The sequence below is a fragment of the Equus caballus genome, chromosome 6 (assembly GCF_041296265.1).
Source record: "Equus caballus isolate H_3958 breed thoroughbred chromosome 6, TB-T2T, whole genome shotgun sequence".
NCBI lineage: Eukaryota > Metazoa > Chordata > Mammalia > Perissodactyla > Equidae > Equus > Equus caballus.
The window spans coordinates 15250912-15278903 of NC_091689.1; the positions used below are offsets into that span (position 1 = coordinate 15250912).

At 39.4% G+C, this 27992-nt stretch overlaps 1 protein-coding gene across 15 annotated transcripts in view; it reads left to right on the plus strand.

The window, feature by feature from the left end:
• RHBDD1 (rhomboid domain containing 1) overlaps positions 1 to 27992 on the plus strand; it is a 150995-nt gene that overhangs the window by 96061 nt on the left and 26942 nt on the right. For 12 of the 15 annotated variants that reach the window (XR_011439527.1, XR_011439525.1, XR_011439526.1 and 9 more), the window contains one exon: positions 4873 to 5016. The exons of the other annotated variants lie outside the window; for them this stretch is intronic. Coding sequence is in view for 9 of the 12 variants with exons in the window: in XM_070269409.1 (XP_070125510.1) it covers positions 4873 to 5016 (144 nt within the window). In the remaining 3 variants the exon portion in view is untranslated. The remainder of the gene's footprint in view (positions 1 to 4872; positions 5017 to 27992) is intronic. 15 annotated transcript variants of the gene reach the window in all.

Consider the following 27992-nt stretch of genomic DNA (forward strand, 5'->3'; position numbering starts at 1 on the left):
TACTGTTGCTGCTCCGAGAAGAGGTTTCACTTCTGAGGCTTTTACTTCTCCTGATTTGGATGCTTAAAATCCTAGAAACGTGGTGTTAGTGCAGACGAGGAACAGTTGCTGGACAAGGAAGGCCAGCTCACCTGCTACTGTGTGTGGACTCATCTGAAGAGAGGCGGTATGATGGTTAGTTATTGACAAAGCTGATAAGCTGGAAGAGCATTGGGTCCTTTTGGTTGTTGGTTATGGAGACCAGTTCACAATGACTTAAGTATAAGAAGAACTTTATTGGTCTATGTGACGAGAAAGAGGTGGCTTGGACAGGAAGATCGTTTTAGTTCTAAGTCCCACTGTGATTTCTCTCTTCCTGTTGACTGTTCTCTCCACTAGGCAGGGGACCTCGCCCCTAACACCTTGAAGTTGCTAGAGGAAAAAGGGCTTCTCTCCTGGTTCATTTTTTAAATCCTCAAAAGAAACAGGAATGTTCCTCTTGACAAAGAGGATAGTACTAACATACTTGTGCAGAGACATGGCTTAAATTATCATAGATTTCCTAGGACTAAATATTGTGTGACAGCTGGCAAATTGAGATTTAGGTATGTTAAGTAACTTGGCCAAAATCATACAGGTAGTCAGTGATAAACTAGGACTAAAAGTGCAAGTCACTGATTCCTAGTCCCTGCTTCTTCTGTTATACAGAGCTCTAAAGTGAACATTCTGCTGATTTAACCTTACAAAATAGGGCAGTTCCCCTTACTTTCTTTTTGTTTGTTCGTTTTTGCATTTATTAAAAAAAAAGAAAAAAGGGAAACCTGCTCCTTTCTTCCTTCATATGGAAGAGACATAAGCACAGCAGACACACAGACCAGAGGATTGAAGGCAAAACTAAAAGCTTCTTTTACTTTTCTTTCTTATCCCCTGTAAGATTACCATATTTATATTCTTTCCTCTGAAGTGATTGGATTTCTTCAAAGGCAGAGCTACATAAGGCCAGGTGGCCATGTTAATGGTCATCTAGGGAACTTTTATGAGAGCATATGTATCTCTTACAAGTAATGATTTATTCTTAATATGGCCGTCCTTAGCTGGAAAAGTCTTTATAGGTCAAAGAACCTCATGAATGTTTCAAAAGCTGTTACCAATTTTTCTAATCTTGGTGGTGTTTCTTGATCTCTTTTGCCATGAAATCCTGGTATGTGTATAAGGAACAGATGGAGTAGTTAATAGAATAATGATAACCAGAATTTCTTTTACTATAGAGCCAAAGTATATAGCGACAAAAGAATATTAAACTAGTATTCATCGTGGGATATAATTTAAACTTATTTATCTTAAGTGTTTGATTGTTAGGTTTTTCCAGCCATGTTTATTATGAAGATTTAAAAATATCTGATTGGGCCAATGGAACAGCTGTAGAAAATTTTCGGTCCTAGGAGACCTGTTCTCATTATAATAGATATTGATGGGTTTTTTGTTCTTGTTGATGATTTATGACTGATGATATAGAACTTTTAACTACACTAGTCTTTTTGACTTAAAGCACTAAACTTTCCCTTTCTCCCTCCTCTTGTTTTGTCTGACAAGTACCAAATTAGATTTTATAATATTCAGATGTTTAGAGTTGTAGACTACATTTCATTAAGGCACTGCTGGGTTCTTTTTTAAATAAGAAATAACATGAAGAAAAATCTTTTTCTGTATCAAGAAAATGTTGCCTCACATCGTAGCAAATTTACCTGACAATTAAAACTCTTGAGATGTTATGTTCTATTTTTGGTATCCGTATAGATGGGTATTCAAAGCTTTTGGGTTATTCTGGATTTTGAATTAGCTGAACATTTTTGAGGGTAGATAGGTAGAAATGCTGCTTAGACCTTCTGTAACAGAATGACTTTCCACGGGGGGTTGAAAGTGGTAATGAGCCGTATGGGAAAGTGCCCAATATGCTTTTTCTGTTGCAATAAAATAACTGGCACTCTGAGGGACTTGGGTAGTCGCTCTATTCAGGGATTGCTGAAGTATCCTGTGCTATTCAGCAACTTAGCCATAAATATTCTATTATGTTTTGGACTTGTTGCCCCTTTCTTTGTTCTTCGTGAAGTATATTGGTTGTGTTTTGACCATTTGCCCTTATATGAAAGGTTTTTGTTTTTTGTGTTTTTTGGTGAGAAGTATAGAAAGCAAGATTTGTAGAAGTACCACAGTCTTCTTTACTCTCAGGATATGAAGCTTGCTGGTGGGTATTCCCCAACACAGCATTGGGAGTTGAATTTTTCTGATGGTTCTGTTGAGTAGAGACCAATTTGAGGAAGGGTGTCCATGTTTTAAATTGTATCCAGATTGCACTTCAATCCTAAACCATTGTGAGGATTTGGGAAATTTACTCATATCCTTCTCCTGTTTTAAATATCATAATGTTAATATTCTGACATGGGAAACATGAGAGAGAATATGGAAGGTGACTTATTGGAGGTATTTAGTAAATCTCCACTAATTTTTACTCCATTAGGAGTGAGGCTTGTCAAAATTAGCCTCCAAAATCTTGAACAATTTTATTTCGTGCTTATTTAAATCATTCATTTTTGTGATTTTCAAGAACATTCAGTAAAATAGTACCAAAATAGAAGAACATTATAATAATCAGTAAGAGTGGACAAAAGCTCTGAACAGACGTTTCTACAAAGGAAATATACAAATGGCCGGTAAGCACATGAAAAGATGTTTGACATCATTAGTCATCAAAACGATAGTGATATTCCACTGCACACCCACTAGGATGGCTATAATTAAAAAGACAGATAATAATGAGTATTGGTGAGGATGTGGAGAAATCTGAATCCATATGCACTGCTTGTGCCAATTTAAAATGGTGTAACCACTTTGGAAAATATTTTCAGAGTTACAAATGGTTAAACATAGAATTAAACATACCACATGGCCCTGAAATTCCACTCCGAGGTATGTACCCAAGAGAAGTGAAAACATGTGTCCACATAAAAACTCGTACGTGAATGTTTATAGCAGCATTATTCACAATAGTCAAAAGGTGGAAATAACCCAAATGTCTGTCAATGATAAATGAATAAACGGAATATGATATATCTGTACAATGGAATATTATTTGGCTTCAAAAAGGAATGAAGTACTGATTCATGCTACAACATGGGTGAACCTTGAAAACATTGTGATAAATAAAATAAGCCAGACACAAAACACCACATATTATATGATCCCTTTTATGTTGTTATCCAAAATAGTCATAGCTATAGAGATAGAAAGTAGATTAGTGGTTACTTAAGGCTGGGAGGGATGGGGGGTGATAGCTAAAGGGTTCAGGTTTCTTCTTCGGGGTGATGAAAATGTTCTAAAATTGATTGTGGTGATGATGGCACAACTCTATGAATATATGAAAAGCCATTGAGTTATACACTTTAAATTGGTGAATTATATAGGATGTCAACTATATCTCTTTAAAGCTGCTATAAAAACATAACCAATAGACACAAATACTTTACATGACAAATATTTATATAAACAAGTATAATTACATAAGTTTATCAACTGAAACTAGATTAGTGTGTTTTATTTCCATTTCATCTTTTATATGAAAATAAAGACTTTTAGAGTGCCTGAAAATTCTTATGGGAAATAGTTAAAGTTTCCCTTTTAATCCTGTATGTTAGGAAAGCATTTTCTTCATAACCAACACAAAAGTAAATTTTAAAATAGCCGCAGGATCAATTATCAAAAATTCTAAATATGAAATTTAAATTAACCAGGTTCTACCCTACAGTGTTCCTCTTTTTGGCTTGATTGTATTTTTTTCTATAGCCTTATTAAAGCAATAATAAGCTTAAACTGAGGCATGTGCTATGTCAGGTAATATGACAACATAGGACACAAGAGTCACAGTGAAGGGAAGGAATTTTCATCAGCAACAAAAAGCACATTAAGTAAACATTTGAAACATCATCTTCAAAGGGTATGATAATGGAAGGAAAGAAGAGAAAAAATTAAACAGACTGTTACTTCTCTCTCATTCTACCAGAATTAGATTGGTAATCTCCTATAAGAAAAAAAATCTCTTCCAAACAAATTCCTTGAAAGTGGGTGATTAAAGAAAATGTAAGGAGTAGACTCAAGCTGACTTGAAAAGATTGATGGAAATACCTTGCAAAAGTGAACTTTGCTCTGTAATTGACCTTTTTTAATGAGGTATCTGTTTAATACTTAAAGTATTTTTTAACGACAAGGTTGTCTTTCATTTTATCTAGCAACCATTTTCTTAAAAGTGCTGTTAATAGAAACTATGATCCCTGACACAGAATTATAATTATGGAGACACTGGCTTGTGTATCTCAACGTAGTTATTACCATCTGAAGTATCATACCCAGCAGAGAAACCCTATAGTATATGTATTAAATGTTAGTTTGCCTCTCATTGTCTGCAGCCACCAGACAGTAAGGCTTTACCCACTGTCGTTTCAGCCATTCCCTTGACTCCAGTCAGGACTTCACTGAAAATACTCCAAGTATTAACTAACTCTAAAACTCTAAGAGTCTGCTGCTCCGTATGTCAATAGCCTATTCCAGGCTTCTCTCTAGTACTGCTCATACCTTCTAAATTAATATCTTCTTCCTTTTCAGCACATAAGGACTTACGCATGTTCAGTCTTATGTTGGGCACTGTGGATACAACAGTGACAAGACAATCATTGCCCACCCCAAATGGCATTCTCCATTTGTCATCTTTTCTTATTTTGAGGAATATTACTATATGCAGAATAATGACATAAATCATGTTATTGTCTTTGCTTATAAAATAGGAAGTATGAAAAGAACGGTCCATGGCAATGTTCTGTAACCTTCTCCTTGTGCCTGTAGGCTACTCTGGATATCAGGATTCTTACCCATATGGCAGGCCAGGTCACTATGCAGAAGTACCCAGGAACTATGATGTGTACACAGCAGGACTTAGTGAAGAGGAACAGCTGGAGAGAGCATTAAGAGCCAGCCTTTGGGACCGAGGTAGGAATTTTGCACCCTTCACTTGTTTTAAAGCATACCTCACATGGTGAGATGGTCTGAGAAAGGACTGTTTGGAGCAAATTAAACTTTAGTTTATAAAAAGGATATGTAGATGAAAAAATGTGTGCAGATTGTGATTACAAGGAATGGGGTGTGATGCCATATGCCCAGCAACCTCAGCTAATAAGGTGCGAGACTATGTATGTATTGTTAAAGTGGTTCTTTTTATAGGCCTGCTGCATTAGATGCTTTGACATTAAAGTCAAAAAACTAAAAAAAATTCAGGGGCATGAAAAAAGGAGTTTGCTTTGGAATCCATATCTGTAAAGCAGGCTCTATGTCACTTTGTATCAAAGTGTTGCCCACACACCTTCCTCAAAATCACATGGACAGCTTGATAAGAATTCAAACTCAGAGTTCCATTCCAGACCTACTGAACCAATCTCTCTTGGGGCAGAACCTTGGAATGTGTATTTTTAACCAGCTTTCCAGAAGATTCTTTTACAAACTCACACATGAAAACCACTGTATTTCTCTTGCCATCTTTGTTCTGGGATTGGCTTATGGGTTTGGGTATTACTGTTTTATTGTTTTAGTAGTGACTAAAACTCATCTATTCATCCAATAAGCATTTGTTAAGGTTTTATTATGTTTCATGTACTGTGTTAGGTACAATAAGGAATTCAGAGAGGTAAAAGACGGAATCTGTCCTCAAAAAGTTCAGTCTCAGGGCCGGCCCCATGGTATAGTGGTTAAGTTTGGTGTACTACGCTTTAGCGGCCCAGGTTCACGAGTTTGGTTCCCGGGCACATTCCTACACCACTCGTTGGCAGCCACAGTGTGGCAGCAACCTGCATATAAAGTGGAGGATGATTGGCACAGATGTTAGCTCAGGGCTGATCTTTCTCAAGCCAAAAAAGAAAAAAATAGTTCACAGTCTCTGGGAGTGGAGACGCCGTAACACACCAGTAACCATAATATCAGGTACCTAAGAGAGTTTAGGCTAAGTTCTAGAGGCAATGAGAGGGGGCAAGCTTCTTCTTAACTAGAGCCCTCAGAATTTCATGGAGGAGGTGGCATTTGAGTTGGACCTTCAAGAATGTGTAGAGTTTGCATAGATGTGGAAGGGTCTTCCAGGCAGGAGTCAGTATCTGCACAGACACAGAAGTAAGGGTCGTGGTTAGCCAGCCTGCACTTTTGAACAGTGCACTGAGAGAGGAAGGGAAGAAAGAGTGGGAAGTTAAGCTGAGGCCTGATCCCAGAGGCCTTAAAATTAAATGGGCCAAGTGGAAAATGGATCTGGTATATGATGTACATGCCAGTAAGTTCTGCTGGGGGGAGTGATGTGATCAGAGCTGTGTTTTATGAATCTGTCAGCAGTCATTCCACAGACAAGGACTGAGCACCTGTAGGGGGTACCAGGCATTATGCTAGACGATGGGAATACATAAATTATGACAACTTCATTTCACACTTTAAGGAATACAGTCTTAGCAGCTACAGTGCACATGGAGGTGGGCAATTACAGCAAGAGGGGAGATAACTCAGAAGACTTGCAGTAGTCTGAACAAGAAATGAAAACCTAAATTATGAAGGCGGCAGGGGAAATTCAGAGGAAGAGATAGATCAGTATTTATTAGGTGGAGAGTATCAAAACTGTGGCGTACTGGTCGTCTATTGCTGTGTAACAAGTCACCCAAAACACATGGCTTAAAACAATAGACATTTCTTTTTGTTCTTGAGTTTATGCGTCAGCTGGGCCAGACTATGTGATCTTGGCTGATGTGCTAGAGTGTCTGCAGTGGTCAGCTGAGGCTGGCTGCTCTAAGATAACCTCATTTACATGCCAGCCTACTTTTGTCTGAGGTAATGGTGGAGATTGAGCCGCACATCGCTCCTCATCCAGCAGGCTAGCCCAGGCTCCTTCATAAGGCCTCAGTGCAAGGGTTCCAAGAGAGTGTGGAAATAAGCAAGGTTTGTGCTGGTACGTCATCAGTCCCGCTGTATTTTATTGCTGAAGCAAGTCACAACACTAGCCCAGAATCATAGAATAGGGAAACAGACTCTGCCTCTTCATGGGAGTAGCTGCAGAGTCATGGTGCAAAGATCATGAGTGGAAGGAGGGGTGGGGAATTGGGGCCATTCTTGTAATCACTGTATCACATGTAGTCAATGGACTACCAGATCGCAGTCACTAGAAGCCTGCCTTAGCCAAGGAATCCTAAATTCAGGGGGTAGGGCCCCAGAGCCCGTATTTTAACAAATTCTCATGGTTATTCCTATACACACAGGAGTTTAATCACTACTAGGCAAGATTTTAAATATTATGGGATAGGTAGGTCAGGGTAAAGCTGCTCAGCAGAAGGCTTTATTTAGGATCACAAAGGGACAGCACAACAGAATATTTTGGAGTGATAGAACTATTCTGTATCTTGATTGTTGTGATGGAAACACAACTCTTTGCGTTTCTCAAAACTCTCATGACTGTACATCACGAAGAGTAAATTTTCCTATAAAGAAATTTTAAAGAAGTAAATAAAAATAAGAAACCCAATGGAATGACTGATAGTCTTGCAAATATCAAAGACTACAAAAACCATTAGTTAGAAGGTTGTTGAGAAACAGGACATTCACACAGTGATAAACTATCAGTTCATAGAGGACATGCTAATAGAAAGTGAAAAATATACCTTTGCAATGGCGAGATTTCCATAGTCACCACCTGAAGCCAGTGGTCAAACTCAGCAGCATCATTAGGGATGACCTGACAGCATGTCCTGATATGATGCACTATGAAGAACACAGCATCATCTATGACATATTCTTGCTAAAAATGTTTAACCTGACTCTAAGTCTTCAAATGTAAGTGTCAAGATACAGGAAATACATGGAATAGAGGAACAAGTTGAATAACACCATGGAGAAATAATCAGACAAAACAGGGAATTGCTACAATTCAATGAGACTGGTCTCCTGAAAAAAAAAAACAAAAATAAAATCAATATCATAAAAAAAAGCAGGATGTGGTTTTTATATTAAAAGAGAATAACCAAGCGTAACATAAGAACCTTGAAAAACTGGTTGTAAAAGACATTTTTTGAGAAAACAGGAATTTTGTATTGGAACTAGCTATTAGATGTTATTAGGGAAATAATCCTTCTTTGATGTGACAGTGGTATTGTAGATAAGTAGGAGAATGACCCTTATTCTTGGGAGATACATACTAAAGTATTTGGAAGCAAAATAATATGTCTGCAACCTAGTTTCTGAGGTCAGCCAGAGCAACCCTCTCCTGTCTCTGCTTTCCCCTCTCTCTCTCCCTCCTTGCCTCCCTCTCTGCCCCTAAACCTCCACAAGTTCTACATTCAGATAAGTTTGGGAAACACTACAAACTATACCCTCTTGAAGATCCAGAATGACACTGGTATGCTGATGATTCTAATGAGCCCTGCAATTAAGAAACCAATTTATTAAATTAATGCTTTCCAAATTTGTTTGACCACAGAAGTTTACTTTCAATGAATGATTTGAAGAGCATATGGAACTAGTTCCAAGGACACTGATCTAAAGAGACTTCTTGAAGTGCGTTATACAGTAACGGGTGACAGCAAGGGAAGTGGCTTTACAAATTGTTTATATTCATTTCATTTTCCTTAAAACACTTTGTGATTGTCTTATTAAGAGCGAGAAACCAAGGAGACATCTTTTTTTAAAGCCGTGTATTATTTTTTAGCTTTGTTTCTATGGAAAAATATTTGGTTTAGTTTATTTTATAAAATTATGACCATACAGTGCATACTATTTTGCACCTTACTTTTTTCCATTCAATATTATGTTGTACTCATATTTTCACATCACTAAACTTTTTGAACATATAAATCCTCCATATATTTTCTTAGATTTATATCTAAGTATTTCTCTCTTTTTTTTTTTGGAGGGGGAGTATAATATTAATACTATATTAAAAAGTATAAATAGTACTTTTTAAGAAATTCTAGGGGCCGGCCCCGTGACCGAGTGGTTAAGTTTGCATGCCCCGCTTTGGCAGCCTGGGGTTTCGCTGGTTTGGATCCTGGGTGCCGACATGGCACGACTCATCAGGCCACAGTGAGGTGGCGTCCCACATGCCGCAACCAGAAGGACCCACAACTAAAATATACAACTATATACTGGGGGGATCTGGGGAGTAAAAAAAACAGAAAAAAAAATTCTATGTCTGTTGAGATTATTAATACTTTTTTTCCTTAGTCTATTGACATACTAAATTCTTTTCATTTTCAAAGTTGAAGCAGGCTTGCGTTCCCAGGATAAATTTCACTTGGTTGTGATATTTTATGGTCTATCCTGGTGAAAATGCCACGTGCACCTGAAAGTAATGTGTATTCTGCTCTAGTCAGGTAAGTGTTCTACAAATGTTAATTCGATTAACTCGGTTGATACTATTGCTCAGGCCTTCTGTGTCCCTCCTGATTGTCTGCTTGTTCCATTGAATACTGTATTTTTTTTTTTTTGGAAGATTGGCACCTGAGCTAACATCTGTTGCCAATCCTTTTTTTTTTTTCTTTCTGTTCTTCTTCTCCCCAAGTCCCCCAGTACATAGTTATATATTCTAGTTGTGGGTCCTTCTGGTTGTGCCATGTGGGATGCCGCCTCAGCATGGCCTGATGAGCAGTGTCATGTCTGCACCCAGGATCTGAACTGGCAAAACCCTGGGCTGCTGAAGTGGAGCGCACAAACTTAACCACTCGGCCACGGGGGCCAGCCCCTGAATACTGTATTTTTAATTACACAGTTACTGTGAGTAATATTGAATACATGTTGTTCTCTGGTTGCCCTTGGTACACCAAGGCTTCAGATTCCTCTAGCGTTACCTGGTTTTTAGGTTGGGGGCCAGGTTGCTTTTCTCGGTGTCTGCTTGAATTTCCATTCCAGGGCTTTCCTTCGTGCTGGAACTGCGAAGGTCCCCCCTTCCCTACCTTGTCCCTCTCGCAGGGGTGCACAGCTGTTCCTGGCTGCTCTGTGCTTTCAGTCTGGTGGTGGGAGGCCAGTTGGGGTGTGCTCTGATGTAACTGTAGTCTTAGGTGGTAGCTGTGTGGGTCTGTTTGGAGGTGTGGCCTTCACAGTGTTCCTGCCCCTCCCCCAGCTGCAGTGGTGGGTTTTTCCCTCTTCCCTTCTCTAAGCTACATAGGTTTTTGCCATTTCCCTAAGGGAACCAGTGGTTTTTGCCTTTCTCCCTAAATAGCATTTAGGGCTTTTGTTCCATAGAGATGATAGGGAGAAGGGTCTAGCAGCCTTTCACACAAACCTTTCCTGCAGTGGCTGCTGTTTCCCCCAGAGCTGTACCAGGAATGACCCTAAAGGACGCTTTCTCTGGACTCTCTCCTCTCTCTTTGGTGAGGACCACGTGAGGCCCTGAGAAGATCCTGAAAGTGGGTGTGAATTCCTTTATATTGCAGCCGCGCATATATTCTGTGCGTATGTTTTGTGGTCTCTTCCTGGCTCACACTCAGGCTTTAACAGGTTGTTAACAGTTCCAGCTGAACTCTTTTTATTCGCATCCAGCAGTCTGTCCTAGGTAACCAAGTGCTTCTGTACCATTTTAGACTTCTGTTTAGTTGGTTGCCCTACTGCCTCAGCTCTCTGATGGGTTCAGAAAAAGTTATTAATTTGCAGATTGTCCAGCATTTATGTTTATTGTAAGTGTGGGAGTGATGCTTTTTCCAGCTTTCTACCTCCCAAGTGGAAGCTGGGAGCATTCCTTATTCTTCGTTGGGGTTTGAATCTAGCATTCCTAGTACATTTACTTATTAGCCTTTTTTTTATTATTATTAAAGAAGATATTTTCCTCATGAAGTAGGTAGAATCTGTAATCCCTTCTAAAAAGGCTGTTACGGTAAATGCTTAATTCTTTCTCTTTGATTCCCAGTTTTCAGAGTAAGAAGTTACTCTAATAGTCACCAAAAATACTGAGTTTTGAAAGGGCCAATGAATGGAAATTCATTTGGTAGAATGCCAGTCCAGCAAGAAACATCCAGCACCAATTAGTTTCAAGCTGTTCTTTAGTTAAATATATTGGAGAAGTAGATTAAAGAATCAAGATAGCAACTTTTTAACCCCAGAATTTACTATTGTTATATTTCTTAGCAGTACCTGGCCGTAATTCCAAGTCCTAAAGCTCATGCTGGGAATAATAATACCACAATAGGCTTTGTAGAAGAAATATCGAAATCCCCATTATTTCAAGAAGCTTACACATTTACTACTATTAACAGAAATCTTGTCTTGTTCTGTTGGCAGTCTCAGCTTTTATAAATGAGTCCAAGAAGCAGCTGATACCACCATAATAGAAAAATTTTGGAAAAGAGCCATCTCTTTCTTTGAGTCAAAAGGCAGATGCCAACTAGGAGCATTAGCTCATTGCATTTTCCTCTCCCCCCTCCCCCACAGCCTTCCATGTATAATTTGTGCCTTTTTCTTTTTTTTAATAGCCTGCCGCCAAGTTCAGCTGGTGGCTGGGTACAAAGCTGTGTCCTTTTCAACTTCTGCCAGTCTGGAGCATGTGTCCAGGTTAAAGCTGGAAATCCTTACTGACATGTGGAGTAACTGATGCTTCTTTTCTTAGACTCCTCTGAATGGCAAATGGCCGCAATCACATTTTGGCTGTCTTGTGACAATCAGGCAGAGTTGTCAGCTCGCTCCCCACACTGTACAGATGGGGTTGCTGGTTAGCCATATGTGAAACCGGGGTGGCATGTACCACAGAGGTCTTGGCTTCGGAATGAACCTGGTTGCTGCTTTGTCTCTCGGTCTTCAGATGTAAAATTACCAGGGAAGCCATATTGGGAAAAAGTCTTTAGGTTCCAAACTAATATCTAGTGCTTTGTTAAAAGATCATTTGATATCTTTGAATCTTTTTTATAAGCATCATGTGTTCATAGGGACCAAATGAGATACATTTTAAGTAAAAAAACAAAACAAAGAAAATTTATTTTAAGTTGTCCGTTTTTCTGTTACTGAAGCTACATCAAGGTATATAAAAGCAGCATGTCTTGATCTTTATTATTGTATGGAAATTTTTGAGAAAACTGGAATAAAATATGTCTTTTTAATCTTTCATGATGTGGTACAAAGAGAAAAGGGATGGGAATGTCAGTAGCCTGAGTTTCAGACCTGGTATATCAGTGAACTAACTTTACTTGAAGTGTGAGTCACTGAATCGAATCTGATCAGACCTTTATTATTATTTTTTATAATAAAAAAGTTGAATTTGGGTACTCTTCGAAGTCTGTTCCTTTTCCATTATTCTGTCGTCATGGACTGTGTAGGAGAGATGTGGCATGACATAGATGGCAATGTTGGAAATGTCAGGAATATTTGGTGAGTGTTTGACACTTAGGTCTCAGGGCTTATGGATGAAAGATCCTTTCTGGAAGATAAATTCACACAACTGTTTAAGGCAGATTTAAATTGATAAATGCATGCATTCGATGGTAGTACCTTCTTCAGTTGCATGATTATATGATGTAGACTTCATTGTTCCAGTCCAGGCATAGTACAGTTGGCAATTTTTAACATATGCAAATGTTCACTGCTGGCCAGCTTAGCTTCGCAGAAGCATTGCAGGCCAGGACAGGGATGTACAGCTAATTCTGTGTGACCACTTAACTGTTTTGTTTTGTTTTGTTTTTTTTTAAGTAATTAGTGTGTTTTTCCTCCAGGGAAACTTTCCATGTAATAAAAAAGTACCATCTGCCAGATTGTGTAAAAGCAATTTTATTGCAGAACACTTCCTTTGGATTACTGGTTCTTACTTGCTCCTCTCTATGTTGGGGATATTCGTTTCAGAGAGTAAAGTTTGATATTCGAGACTGAATCTAGATGTGAAATTGTGCATATAAAGAAATATAAGTACATACTTTTTCAAATCTGTGAAACAGTGTGTGAATACCCCAAGCAAGGAGGTAAATAATAAAATGAGTGGACCAGAATTCTGTTTAGATCTCCATTGGGAAGGAGCAAGAATCTGTTTAGGTTCCATATTTAAAAATACTAACTGTATCCCAGCCCTTATAAATATATATAAATAAAAATATACATGAAATTTAAAGATACTTGGGAAATTGACATTAATAGTTTGTGTGAATTAATTTATAATATTTCCTCTGCCACATACCCTCACAATCACCATTTATTGAATGGCATAATTCAGATGCTAATGAGTAGATTTACCAATAAAAGTATTAACAAAACTCTAATGAATTAATCCAACCACCCATCCCCTGCCTCCTCCCGCCCACATGGAGATCCCTTTTGGACTACCAAATCGTAACAATTTCGGAAATTACCTTACATACTCATCCTGTTGCTCAGAATCATTATTTACCTGTTACTCATAAATCCCTATTTGAGCCCCTTGTATGTGTCAGATACTGTTAAACATTGCAGGCTACAGAAATGAATAAATCTTATTCTTTACTATCAAAGCAAAAATATTCTTTTTGCTGAATGACAGGAGATTTAAGTGACTTCCTTCAGCTCTAAGCAATATATTAGATTTAGGAAAGAGAGTAGCTTTTGGAATGAGTTGATCACTTTACTTACCCATCTCTGAAATTCTGTACCTCAGCAACCCTGATTCCCTAAGTTATATAAGAATTTTATAGAATATCAAGTTTACTAATATGATGATTTGGATACTCAAATTATCTATACAATTTTTAATCTCAGAAGTTATTGAAATGTATGTTTAATGTTTCATAAGATCAAATTTAACTGGAGAAAGCTATTTATGTATAGGTCTGATTAAGAAACTTGTCATTTCTATAAAATGTATTAATTTGGAAGATAGATAGCAAATAGTGCTTTAAAACTGCAATGAATCTTACATTCTTATTGATCAAACAATTGAGGATGTGGAGAAGTTTTGAATCATATGTGCTTATACTAAAATATGAAACAAAACAGTATCTTTTTTTTTTTTTTGGAACTGAAGGCCCAGACTTTGTTTCATAGACTCGGTAGTTATTTTCAATGGATAAAATTTTATTTTCTTTTTATTTGAGCCTTTCTAATTTCTTGCTAAACGTTGTTAAGTACACATCAAAAGTGTATATACCATTTTGCATGGCTGTGTCTTAACATTTTATCTTCAGCAACGAGTTTTGGTCTCTTTTGGTGTCCATAAAGAGCCACATTGTTGAGCATATGAAGCACATAAGTGCAGTTTAAATCTTGGGGAGGGACCTATTGCTGTGATCCTCTGCTTAATTTAAGTTATTTTTAGAGTAGATGATGGAGAACAAGACAAGGCAGCACCATTTTCAAATAGAACTGTGATGCTGACACTGAGAGTGAGGTCATGATGTCTAACACCTTGATTATACACAATAAGGAAACAGACTCGGAGAAGTCAAGACACTTAACAGTCCATCACAGTCTCTATGTCTCTTAATGACGGCATTACTGTTGACAGTATCCTGCCCTGCGGGTGCAGTTTTGAAGTAGATTGGGCCTCCCAGGTGTGAGGAGCCTGGGAGTCAGGACCTCCTTGGAAGATGCTAGATTGGACCCACATTTCCTAGAGCTCCTGTGAGTTCACCCAAGAGCAGAGCTGAACCCCTGAGTGAGCTTCTGCATCAGGCGTCTGGGCTTGACTGCACATGCCTCTCAGCTCTCTCCACCTCCAAGAGCAGAGTTCACCTGGCCTTGGGAGGTAAGGGTGACAGGTGATGAAGTGTGAGAGAACAGCTCTGATGTGTGTGTGCTAACACCTGTTAGATGCAAGCTGTGCTTGCTGTGCAGTTCTGCTTTTGTTTTGCCATAGGAATGGAGAGTACTCAGCTCCTTTTCTGGAAGCCCCACCTGAATTCCAGATATGCTGAGGTGGACCATGCTGAGTGCCTAACACAGGTGATGATGATTACCTGAGTTCACCTCTCATGGTCTTTTAGAATTTGGGCAGTATTTTTCCCTGTTTATAAATGCAATACATATTCACCGTGGAAAATACAAATCAGCAGAAGGAAGACAGAAAATAATCCATAAACCCACCACCCAGAGAAAAACCACCTAACATTTGAGGTGTATCCTTGCAGCTCCCCATATTATAGGCACCTGGAAGAAACCACTGTAAACGTTTTCGGTGGAATTCTCTCCAGGTCCGTGAGCATTAAGTGCCTCTTCCTTGGTGATTACTGTGTCAGGAAGGTTCACATACCCACACAGAGCCCTATGAAATAAGCATTTGTAATTATATTCATTATTTTAGATTGTGAAACACTGGCACAGCGGAATTCAATGAGTTGCCCAGGGTCACATTCTAAGTGATCAACACCAGACAAGAAGGCCAGACTTCTCTATGTCTAGTCAGGACACACTTTACATTGTACAACATGGCCTCTTGAGAAAAAGTATATCTAGGCTGCCACAGAATTGTCAGGTAGGGACTGGCATGATTCTAAGACCGTGAGTCCGCATAACTGAGCTGGAGTTAGTTTGTGTTCTTGGAGGTGGCTTAGCTCTGTGATCAGCCTGAATTCAGAAAACTGAAAACTCTGAGGTGGATGTGGTACTACGAAAAGACTGTGTGACTTATAGAATAGCAATGACATTTCTCTTCCTGTTGTCTTCATCTGTCCATATATGATTGGCTAAGTTCTTTTGTTTGGTTGCTTTTTGTTTTTTTTTTTAAACAAAAATTCCTGACAGGAATAAAACATTGTGAAATAAATAGTTTGTATAGGGAAAGAGTGCCCTTGTTACACAAAAAGGCTGCATCTCGGGTAGCTCATAGGACACACACCAAAAAAAAAGCTTACTGCAGACAGTTATAAGTAATCTGGGCTGTCATTGGTTTCTGCCAAAAATTATGGCATGCGTTCAGAAATACTTTTTTAATATGGATACGTTAGTGACATTTGAATTAAGGATATTTGCATTGTTAATTTAAACGACTCAATTTTTCTTGAATAATTTCCTTTTAGAAAAGAAATGATTCATAACAAAAAAGAATAAATGTATTCACATTGTGTGCCTTAAGACATCAGAATTTTATGTTGAGCTAAAATGTTACACATTACTCCAGCTACTTGTTAGTGGGACTTATTCACGGGGAGTTTTCAACGTCATGTGCGCTGCCTCTTGAACAGTCTCACCCATAGCTGCACACGTTCTTCCATCCATTTTGTTGTGTTGTGTTACTGCTGAGAAAAAGCAAGAGTCATGTTGGTTTCCATTTATTATAGAATCACAAATAGCTTTCACAGTGGTCTAGTTTCATCCCATGGCAGTTCTCCAAGGATTCAGAACTATTTATAATTCTGGTGTACTGAGTTATGGAGAGCCAGATGTGAGAGTCATGCAGAATATGTATTTATATATCTTCGTGAATCTCAATTAGGGACCAGAGATCCTTCTGTGTCACATCTGTGTTATTTACATCTACTTTTGTTGTAGGACAGGCCCAAAATTGCACAATGTTGTTAAGATTACTATAAATAGTAAGCTGATTAAAATTCGGTTGTAATCATTTGCTTTGGAAAAATCATAAATGGCCTAATCGTTCTATGGTAGGAATCAGGGTAAATAAATCATGATATAGAATAATACTCAGCCATTAAAAAGACAGAAAACTAAGTGCACAGTATATCAAAGAAGCAGCAGGATACAAGCAGTATTCTTAGTAGAAACTCATTTATTTTTGTAAGATGTAGTATGAATTTACTATAGAAAAGATTGGAATAATATTTAACAAAAGGCCAGTCATCCTTATTTGTCAGGAATAAGATTATGGTGACTTTTATTTTTTTGTTTTGGTTTAACTCCATTTTCCAAAACTTCTGCAAAAAGGGTTCTCCTTTATAAAGAAAAAAATATTATTAAAATAAATCTATGCTTTGTTAAAAGTTTTTAATAATAGCCTTGCTTTTCTCTGATCTTCTCCACAGTCCCATCCCACTGAAGGCATCAGGTTGTTTTTTTGTAGAGAAATGCAGAGAAAACCATAACTCATGCATTCACCTCCAGCCTCTGCAGCTACTTAGTGATGGTCAGAGTGATGAAGGCAGTTGAGCAGAGCCGAGCATCTGAACTACAATCTCTCCAGATCCTGTCTCCCCTTTTCCTTTATTGCTTATCCCCTTCTTTCCCTTCTCATCTTTACTCCAAACCTTCTGGGCTAAAGTTATCTACATGCTCTGGGAAAGAAGGCCAACTACTCCTGTTATTAGTAGCTAGCTCTCCCTGGCCACTACAGTGATTTTTTTCTTAAGGGTTCCAGGACAAACAGGATTCTGTCTTAGTTTGAGTCTGCTTTGGCACACCACTTAGGTTTGAATCTGCCTTAGCACCCCATTTAGGAACCATGGCACCAGGCAGTTCCATTTTACTTTACAGAATACAAAACTTAAAGCTTTGTACATTTTATCGACTACAGTCCTTTCATATCTGTTCCACTTCATCTCAACTTGAAATGTTGCAAGAGGTGGTTGGAACTCAGAGGTTTGGGTCATCAAGGAAAGGAGGAGTCTGGCACACTTTCTATGGAAAAGCATTTTTGTGTCGCAAAATACACTTTTGTGTTACTAGGAAACAGTATGGCTTGACTCTTGAATCATTGGGTTCAAGTTTCTTTACAAATCGACAGGAACAACCCAAAGCCCAGTAGTTTTTAATTTTCAGCTCAGTGAGACTAAAAGGAAACAGTTTGCTTTTGGCTGGAGTGATGCTGAAATAAAAGAAAATGTAGCTAGCTCATCGACATTAAGGGAGATAAAGTGTTTAATAAGCGTCTTGTCGAAGAAGTGACATCTGTATAGAACACCTGCTGTCTTCATTATAACTTTAAGTAAGCTGCATCTCTAGGGGTGAGCAGGACCCTTCTTTTGCCACACTGGGCTGTGAAGAAGATAAATTTTAAACTCCCAAATAAATTTACTCTTGTGTAGAGAGTGCTTTTCGGTGAGACATGTAGGGGGGACGGGGGGACTTAGATAACTCAGGCCCAGCGAGGCCCATTTTGAGCGTCACTTTGACTCTATGATACTTGTCAGGTTGTGACAACATTTCCTACCCCTTGGTAGCCCTAATTATTTGCTAATTATTATCATTTTAGTGTTTTATATATCACAGAAGCATGTAGACCTTGCTTCCTGGTATGTGAGCAGAGCTGTTTTCGTGGAATTCTGAACTTCTTTGTCTGCTTCAAGGAAGGGGTCTGAGTGGTCACTGAGCAGTGCCTGTATCGATGGCTTGTTTCTCTTAGCTTTTGGCTGATTACCATCCTGCATGTAGGGACAGGGTGGGTGGAAGTGAGAGAGCATCAAGGACTGCCTTTCTTGGGCTGCCTTTCAAATCAGTTGCCATTCGGGCAGATTACAGTCTACGAAGAACGATTTCCATAAGCGATGGCTGTGAAAAACCTTGTGTCCCACAAAAAATTTATTCAGCAATGTGGTTCATCTTCTTGGCCCGAGGAGAAAATAACTCACCACCAAATTCTACTGTATGATAGATAGGATTTTTTGAACCCCAAATCAGAACATCTGCTGTTTTTATCTTTGTGAACCTAATGCTTTCTCCCCCTGAAGCCCCAGCAGTTGTCCAGCTGCTGCGCACCCTGGTCTCTTAGACCTTGACACCAGACAAGAGGGACCTCTTCAGAGTTAATGAGCAATTAGGACATTCTTTCCTGTCAATTAACTGGCAGAATAATGAGATCAAATGCACACTGTCCTTAAAAACACCCAGACTTGTATTTTTTTTTAAAAAAGCATGTCTTTCTCTGCTGTTTGCAGTTACAGGGATAGACAAACAACTACTTCATGTGAAAATAAATTAAAAATCACACCTATAGCAAAGAGAAGAGGGAAGTATAAAGACAAGATACCATTTACTCTAAATTCACAATTTAGGGATTTTCCTCCTTAGTGGCTGCAGTGACATCATAACATCTACTATCACCTTAATTGTCTTAAAGATTGGCAAAATATTTAAGTCATGAGCATCTTTTCTCATATGAATGAATGTATGATATCTGAGTTTGAGGCAGTCTGAGTATTAATCCTAAATTTCAATTAGTGGGTTCCAGATCATGGCCCATCTATGGATTTTAGTTTTCCCCTGAATGTGATTAGAAGCTAGTGAGGGATTTGAAGAGAGGAGTGAGGAGGGGCAGAGAAGGTGGTTAAAGGCCCTGAGATGGGAGGATGGCCTGTTGGAGGAACTAGGTTGGCGGGGGCTGCAGTATATTTTTCAGTGTGGGGGGCCAGGGTGGCAAGTTATCAGGGTAGCAAGGTAGGTGGGAATCAGGTTGTAAAGGGTCATCTTTAAGGGTTTTGTACATGACCCTGGAGACGCTGGAAGCTATTGAGAGTCTTAAAAGTAGGGGAGCAATCACATAAAATCTGGATTTTAAGATCACTCTGCTGTATGTAGGGATTGAGTTTCAGGGGGAGAGATGGAATTTAAGTGAGTTATAGCATACCGGGACCATTGGAAGTGACCTCTGTATGCATATGTGTCTGTGTACATGTGTTCGCATATGTGTACGTACGTGACTGTATGTGCATGTGAGTTCACTTAATCCAACAACCACCAGTGGAATGAGCTTTACTCTTTACTCGTTTCAGAGAAGAGGAGACTAAACCAAAAGGCAGCTAAACGAAGTCCATAGCTAGTAAGTGGTAGAGCTGAGATTTGAGTCCAGGCTGTCTTGGTTCCAGAGTCTATGTACTTGACCATTACCTTATTTTGCCTTTAATATTGTGTTGGTAGGGTCATCATCATCATCATATTTTAATTAATAATTATATAATTAATAGTATAATTAATAATACTATTATAAGTATTCTACTAAGGCTACAAGTACTTTACTAGTTTAGTGAACTTTTTAAATTCATTCCTATTGGAATGAAATTAGAAATTTTAGCAAATCAGACTTTTTTGTGAAATACTTAGCAAAAAGTTTCAAATTCAGTTTCTCAAGTACAGATTATTGTCTTCTTGGTCAGCTTTAAGGTTCCTGTGGGGATTTCTACTGCAGATTTTATGGTAGAGTGTTTTCAGGGCCTTCAGGGCCTGTGAAAGTCCAGGGAGTATGAAATCCCAAAATGTTTTCCTACCCACAGGTAATACTCATCTAACTATAGATACAATCTTCCAATTCAGTGGAAAAATAGAAAAGACGATAGTAAGAATAAATAATGGCAACTAGAGTTTTAGTGGTGGACACGATGTAGTCTATACAGAAGTTGAAATATAATTATGTACACCTGAAGTTTATATAGTGTTATAAGTTGAGGTTACCTGAATAACTAAAAAGAGTAAATAAAGGAGAGGGGACTTTGATGAAATATACTGCTCACTGACATCAAGGAGATCTAAATATATTTGTAATTGCAATGACCTCACTTGATTTCTCAAAAAAAGAGAATGACCATTGTCATCCAGTGTGTTTCAGTAAATGAATGGTAACTATAGGTGTGTCCACGGACTATAATTCAAAAAAGACCAACCATATCGTTGACTAATATTTTTTAAATAACTAGAGAAGATGTTTCAGAGATTTTGGTATTCTTAGCCCTGCCTGCATGTTAGAATCACCTGAGGGAGCTTTCGAAAATTACCGATGCCCTGGCTACCAAATAAATTGGAATCCACGGCCGATGGGGTTGGGGTGAGGGAGTATGCAGAGATGCCAGCAGAGCGTGGACCCAGGCACTGGGGTTGCTTTATAAACTCCCCAGGTGAATCTAGCAGGTCTTTCCTTCAGGCAAGAGTTCCTTGAGGACCAAGGTGAGAGGCTCCCATTTGTCTATGCATTGCTCTTAAGAAGCTTGAGGAAAAGGCAGTGAGAACCTTTTTTTTTTTAAGTTGAAGTTACAGATAGTACCACCCATTTCAATACTTACCTGGATTTCCTAAATTATTTATATATAATTTAAAAGATATATGGAAAACCCATGTTGTGCCAGATATGAGCAAGGTAGCCACCCCCATCCCCCAATACGAAGATAAACAAAGACCAAATTTTCTGCATTCAGAGAACCTAGTCCAGTGGAAGAAAGAGCAAGGGAGGATAGAGGGAGGGAACTAGTAAGGCATCACCAAAAAAGCTATTATTTGGGTAAAAATAATGCTAATCAAAGAAAAGGGTGGCTGATGGTTGGGAATACGTAGGAATAGGATGGGTGGATTGATGGTCGGGTGGATGGGTGAGTGGGTGGATCGGTGGGTAGAAGGAAGGGAAGGTAGATGGTTTCTTAATCTGTCTCTGTGACGAAAAAAGAAACCATTAAGACCAACTTAGATCACATACAAATTCTTATTGGAAATCAGTTTTTTGTTTATTCTGTTCTCTAGGCTTATTACTGATAAGGGATGTTAGCATAAAGCATTGAATTTTAATGATTATTGCTTGTAGTAGTGCTTTTTAAAAATTTTTGCTTTTTAACACGTTTCTCATTAGAGAGGAATGAAATGCTTTTTCAGGCCTTTTAGTGGTTGAGAAAGTTGCAATTCACGAGGGCACCAATTAGAGACGATTATAACCTGACTGCACACGGCTGTGCCATTTAAGGAGCGCTCAGCTGACACTTTCAGAAAGTGTGCAAAAATGTTAGTCTAAGAGCCCTGTGGTGGCAGTTTGGCCTTGTAAGAATTACACAATTCTTGTTAACGTAGTTATTCCTAAGATTGTAACTCTGTAAGAGCCTTAGAAATGCCCTGGTCCTGACCACCTTGGCACACTGCACCCTAGAGAGAGAGGTTGTTGTTGGCTAGAGCCACATGGCCTATCCATCCTTGAGGTTGTCCTGGAATCCACATCATTACAATCCCATTTAGAGCTGTTTCTACTTTATCACCTGAGTTCATTTTTAAGCATAATATGCCATCAAGAAATTAACAGAGTTCTTTGAAGAGCAGTAATGTACATTCTGATCATTACTAAAAGTTCCCCCACTATCTCAGAAGACTGTCACTAGGATCCTTTGGCAGCTCCACTTGCTTTGAAAAGCATCCAATGAGCGTCAGGGTGGGGCAAATCCCCTTTCTTCCCTTCTTGTGGCTGGACTAGTAATAAAATTGACACAAGACCAGATCAACAGGAGAAAAATGCAGTTTAATATGCATGTATTGGAGATCGTAAAGAATAGACGCTCAGAGAGTGAACACAGCAGGCAGTACCTATATCTTTTACACAAAGAAACAATAAATTCCTGAGGAATGACAGGACAAAGAAACTTAGATTTGAGATACGTAACTAGTGAGGAATTTAAGCAGAGTCTATGCTTGAGACTGTAAATTAACAAGGTTTGTCTGTACAGGCTTCTGGGTCCTGAATCCCCGGGCTCTGGTGATAAGGACACCAGGAGAACCCCTTTCACAAGGGAGATTTATTTCCCGCTTTCAGGGGAAACAGAAACAGGAAGGTCAGAAGGCCCTTTTTGCTTCTCGAGTAACTGAATTCAAAATAATCAATATGCTATTGTGGGATATTTTGGAGTAGCCTGCCCTGGGCCCCAGCGTGAGCAACTAGAGTAGAGGTGGGGAGATACATCCTTTAAAACAACTTTTAACAGGCTCCTAGGATCAGCTGAACCAGCGTGCTTTCTAACATGTCATTAGGACTCCAGGGGATTTTCTCATATCTTGTATTTATCTGAGCATTCTCGTGAAAGGATCCAAAACATCCTCCAACTAGATTTTCTTTTCACTTGTTGATTATTTTGATGCTATAAAGTTTTGGCCAGATTGATTTTTGAGGTATTATATGATTTTTTAGACAAAATTAGGGGTTATCAAGTTATCATACTTTATTAGTTGTCTAGTTTTATATTTATACAGAAATGAATTTTCAGTGGAAATCAACTCTAATATTGACATCTTGCTATGTTTAGAAATATAAGATGTTTGAATTGGGAGGGACCTTAGCAGATGTTCTCGTCATTTGTTCCCCACATGCTCCCTGCAGCATCCATGAGATGGGCCATCTTCATACTGTCAGAAATACGAGTTCTGGAAGGACCTCGTAAAGCAAAACACAGAACGAGACTAATTCTGTCTTTTGTGGCCTGTTGCCAAGTTTGGACTTACGGGGATTAAAATTGAAATGACTTGATTAACTGACTTTAATTTAAAATTGTTTTATGGTATTATTTTATGGTTGCTATCAGATGAAGTGTAGCCAGCCAGCCAGAACAAGCTCTGCCTGTTAAGAATTTGATTGCTGTGCTTTTAAATATATGTAAAGGGAAGACAGGGGAAAAGTAAGAGCCTGGAATGTGTGTGCCCCTCAGTCTGTGCCGAAGGCCCGTGCAGCCTTACTTTCACACCTCGACGTGGTGCGGGCTGTGCAGTCAGTCAGGCCCCAGTTGGAATCCCAGCTGTCTCTCCTTCACCAGTGAACAAGGTAATCAGATGATTCAGCGGGATTCTGTGGCCAGGGAGTTAGACCTCCTCATGGGGCTGTGCGGATGGCCACCTGAGACGAGAGATGAAGGCCACCTGGCGCGGACAAGGCCCTTGATATGCTTCCTCCCCTTGCCTATCTCTCTTTCCCCTCTTGCCTGTTTTCTCTTTCCACTTATCTTAGGTCACTTACAGAATTTTTCTCTTGGCATCCATTTCAGTCAATTTTGGAGATTTCTCCAAATAAATAATAATGGTAATGAATACTTAAGCACTAATATTTTAGCAAGCCCTTTTTATGTGCCAGGCGTAGCAAGTGTATTACATGCAATCTTTTTCATTTATTTTTCACAAGAATTCATGAGGTAGGGTGTAGCTGAAGCTTAGAAGAGACTCAATGAGTGACAGAGTTGAGATGTGAATCCAGGCCTCTCTGACTCCAAAGCTCCTTCTCACGCTGCATGTTGCTCCGAAGATCTCATTCTAGGAATGCTCAGTTCTGTTTCTGTCCCCGTCCCAGACGATGATAATTATTAGGAAAACAACAGCTAGTACGTATCTTGTGCTGGGCACTGGTCTAAGCCCTTTACATGTATTAAGTCATTTGAGGCTCCCTCCAACCCTTTACAAATTCTGTCGCTCTCCCCATTTTTCAGATGAGGAAACCAAGGCCCAGAGAGGCTAAATAACTTGTCTACTTACCCAGCGTCACATAGAGTTAAAACTGGTGTTCAAACTCTGGTTCTTAATCCCACAGACATCTTTCCCCTATCATGTAAGCAGTTCTTAAAACTTATTTTAAAATGGATCTCAGACTAGTCACTGCTCACCTTAACCATCCTGGCTACTCTTTCCAGTTTTCCGCTAACTTGCGGAATTCTTTCCTTATTCTTGCTACAGTCCTTCTAAAGTAGTGATATATCGGATATTTCATCCAAAGGCTAAACCGAGACTAATGCCTACGCAAGGAAGAACAAATAGCAAATTCATTAACTAGGAATCTATTTACAGGCAATTCCCAAGGCTCATTGTGCAGTCAGTGCTTCTACATCATTTAGAGTTGCTAATAAATGGAAGTCTTTGCATCTTTCCAAGTGTCTCGATATTTACAAGTCTCATATTTTACCATAGGAAGCAGCTTCCACAAGTATATTCATGTGTTGACAGTTCTAATTAATACAAGTAATTAGTCCTGACAGTAGAACTGTGAAAGAAGACCCATTCATAAATTTGCTAATTATGTTACTCTGCTCAGAATTTAATCGCAGTCTAGTCTTTAATCATTTCTGTGTATGGGCAAAAGGCCGTCTTACTAAATTCTTCAGACTTTCACATTTTCTTCTGGTAAAGGAATTTTGTCAAAATTAATTTATCATTAGAAGTTAATTCTCTAGGTCAGGAATTGGGGAAGAACAGAGATCTTTCTGGAGAGAAATAGACAAGAGAATGGGAAAAGCGAGGCAAGGAAGGAGGAAGAAGTTACCAAGCATGTCCGTGCTTTCTTACATATCTAATCTTGTACCTTTTTGTGTACTTATCTTGATGCCTTTTCTGAAAACTAAGGCAGTTTGATTTAGGTTGTTGGTGTGTTTATGGTACAGAAAATTTAAAGACAGTTTGTTGCTTTGATCCAAAGTTGAGCCTTCTCCTCTTTGCTGGAAATAGCCTACTTTTTCAAGCGTGTTGGTTCTGGAGTGGGGTTTCTCAACCTTAGCACTGTTGACATTTGGAGCTGGATAATTCCTTGTTGGGGTGGGGAGGGGCTGTCCTGTGCATTGTAGGATGTTGAGTAGCAGCTGGCCTCTACCCACTGGATGCCAGTGCACCCTTCCCCCAGTTGTGACAGTCAAAAATATATCTAGACATTGCAGTTGTCCCCTGGGGGAGCAGAACCACCCCCAGTTGAGAACCACTATGCTAGAGAGTAACTTTATCATTATAATGCTAAGAAGGTAGTTCTGGATCAGAGATGGGTGTAGTATGCCCAGGGGGGCATTTGGAAATGTGTCTATGGGAGAGCTTTTTGGTTTCACAATGACAGGGGCGGGGGTGGAGAGGTTGGAATCATCATTCAGTACCTCAGACTTAGGAATGTTCCATGCCCTGCGTGTGCAGGACTGTCCTGTAGAAGGAGCAGAAACACAGTAACCTGTTGGTAGGTGATAGAAATATCTCCTTGGTGAGCTCCCCTCTTAAGCTATGACTCTCCTTTGCTAGTCATAGTTCCCCATGAGCATTTTGTGTTAGGTTTACTTATTTCACTGTAGGATGAAGCACCTCTGTCCTGCTCTTGCATAACGTAACTTAATTCTTCTAGTGAATATTTATTCGTATGTAAGACTAAGTGCTGTGTGGTCTACAGAGATATCTGAGACATGAGCCTGCCTACAGCAAAGTTGCGGTACCAGCAATAAGCTAGAAATGACTTAAGAATTATATAAACGATAGGAAAACACAGGGGAGCATCACCTGATGAACCAGAGAAACAGAACCAGTAGGAGATCCATATTAAGAGATTCATTGCAAGGAGTTGGCCCGTGCAGTTGTGGGGGCTGAACCGGCAAGTCTGAAATCTGTAGGTCAGGCCTTCAGGAATGGTGGGCTGGGCCTCTCAGGCATGTGCCAAAGCTGCTGTCCACAGGTGAAATTTCTTCTTTTTCAAGGAAGCCTCAGCTCCCTTAAGGCTAATCAGGCCCACCCAGGTTATCTAGGATAATCTCCCTTAAAGTCAGCTTGTTTTTGTTTTTGTTTTTGTTTTGAGGAAGATTAGCCCTGAGGTAACTGCTGCCAATCCTCTTTTTGCTGAGGAAGACTGGCCCTGAGCTAACATCTGTGCCCATCTTCCTCTGCTTTATATGTGGGACGCCTGCCACAGCATGGCTTGCCACAAGGTGCTGTGTCCGCACCCGGAATCTGAACCGGCGAACCCCAGGCCGCCGAAGCAGAATGTGTGCACTTAACCGCTGCACTACCGGGCCGGCCCTGGTTGTGGTTTTTAATCACATCTAGCAAATGCCTTCACAGCACTTCAATTAGTGTTTGATTGAATAATTGGACACTGTAGCCTAGACCAGCTGACAGATGAAAAAGACCAGTGTGCTTGGAGATTGAGTGTCTAAGGATCACATCATAAAGATGTGGTATTTGTTCTGGTCCTTGAAGAATGAGAGATTCTAGTAAGGACGGATAAAGGAAATAAGCATTCTCCACAGTGTGACTGTTAAAAATCGGTTGAACCAAACAATAACAGATGCCAAGACAGGTAAGTACAATTGGTGTTTACAGAGTGGCTGGTTGTTGCTATAGGACCTTTCTCTGAACCTCAGCAATCAGTTTCCTCATCTAAAAAATGGGTTGAATGCTTGTCATGACTGTACCCCCGGAATGGAATGAGATGATGTTTGAGGGTGTGTCTGGAATTAGTAAGCCCTCTGAATCCTAAGGTGTTTTACAGTGTTGGTGGTGGTGGTGGTTGTGTTCGGGTGTGAAGTTCGTGTGGTGAAGAAACAACAACAAAAAAACGTTGGGCAGGTAAAACAGAGCCTGATTATCTTGGGCTTTGTCTAAAACTTTCATCTTTACTTTGGAAACAGAAAAAACATGGTATTTTCTTGAAGTTAGTTCCATGTGGATTAAAAGGAAATGAAAATGCAGCCGTACCCGATTATCACAAAGATGTGGTAGCCATTTACTCTGGTCCTAAAGCAGCTCACCATGTTTTATAGAAGTAGACCTCCTTTTTTTTTTTTTTTGAGGAAAGTTGGCCCTGAGCTAACATCTGTGCCTATCTTCCTCTGCTTTATATGTGGGACACCTGCCACAGCATGGCTTGATAAGCGGCACACAGGTCCATGCCTGGGCTCTTAACTGGCAAACCCCAGGCCACTGAAGCAGAGCGTGTGAACTTAACCACAGTGCCACCAGGCCAACCCCATAAACCCTCTATTTTTGATGCTTGAGATATTGGGAGTGAAGGAAAGTCCTTTATTATAAATTTATTGAATACTTTGCCTAAATAGGGAAAGAGAGTTAAACCATTTCCAAGAAAATTGTTTCAAGTTTCTTAGGCAATGGCCGTTGTAGCCAATTGACTGTTACCAAAGAAAGTACAGAAAAGAGGCACTAAAGTGAGTACAGTTTGACAAACTTTTTTTCCCTCTGAGCTCTGCTCTACGAACCAAGTTAATTTTGCCGGCAAGTTTCCCCCTAATTTTTAAAGTCATATGCATTTTGAAGGAAATTTAATCCATATGTTCCTGAGTCACTTATGCCCAAACCATTAAGATGTTATTTTGTAAATGTGATTTCATGTTTGAAGTCATTGTATTTTTAGGAGATTTTCCTTCTTCATAATGCTAAATTTTTCTTGGTTTGTTTTCTTGTTTTATTTAAACACACTGTATGTCATCTTAACACACATCCTGCGGTGAGACACAAAGGAGATCATGAAGCCAGAAGGAGGGGCTTGTCTGACACCTTTGAAGGAGCCAGTTTCTATTGGCAGAAGTTTACAAATGTTATCCCCCTTCCATTTTTTATGTTGTGTCCTGGGCTGCTTTAACCCTGGT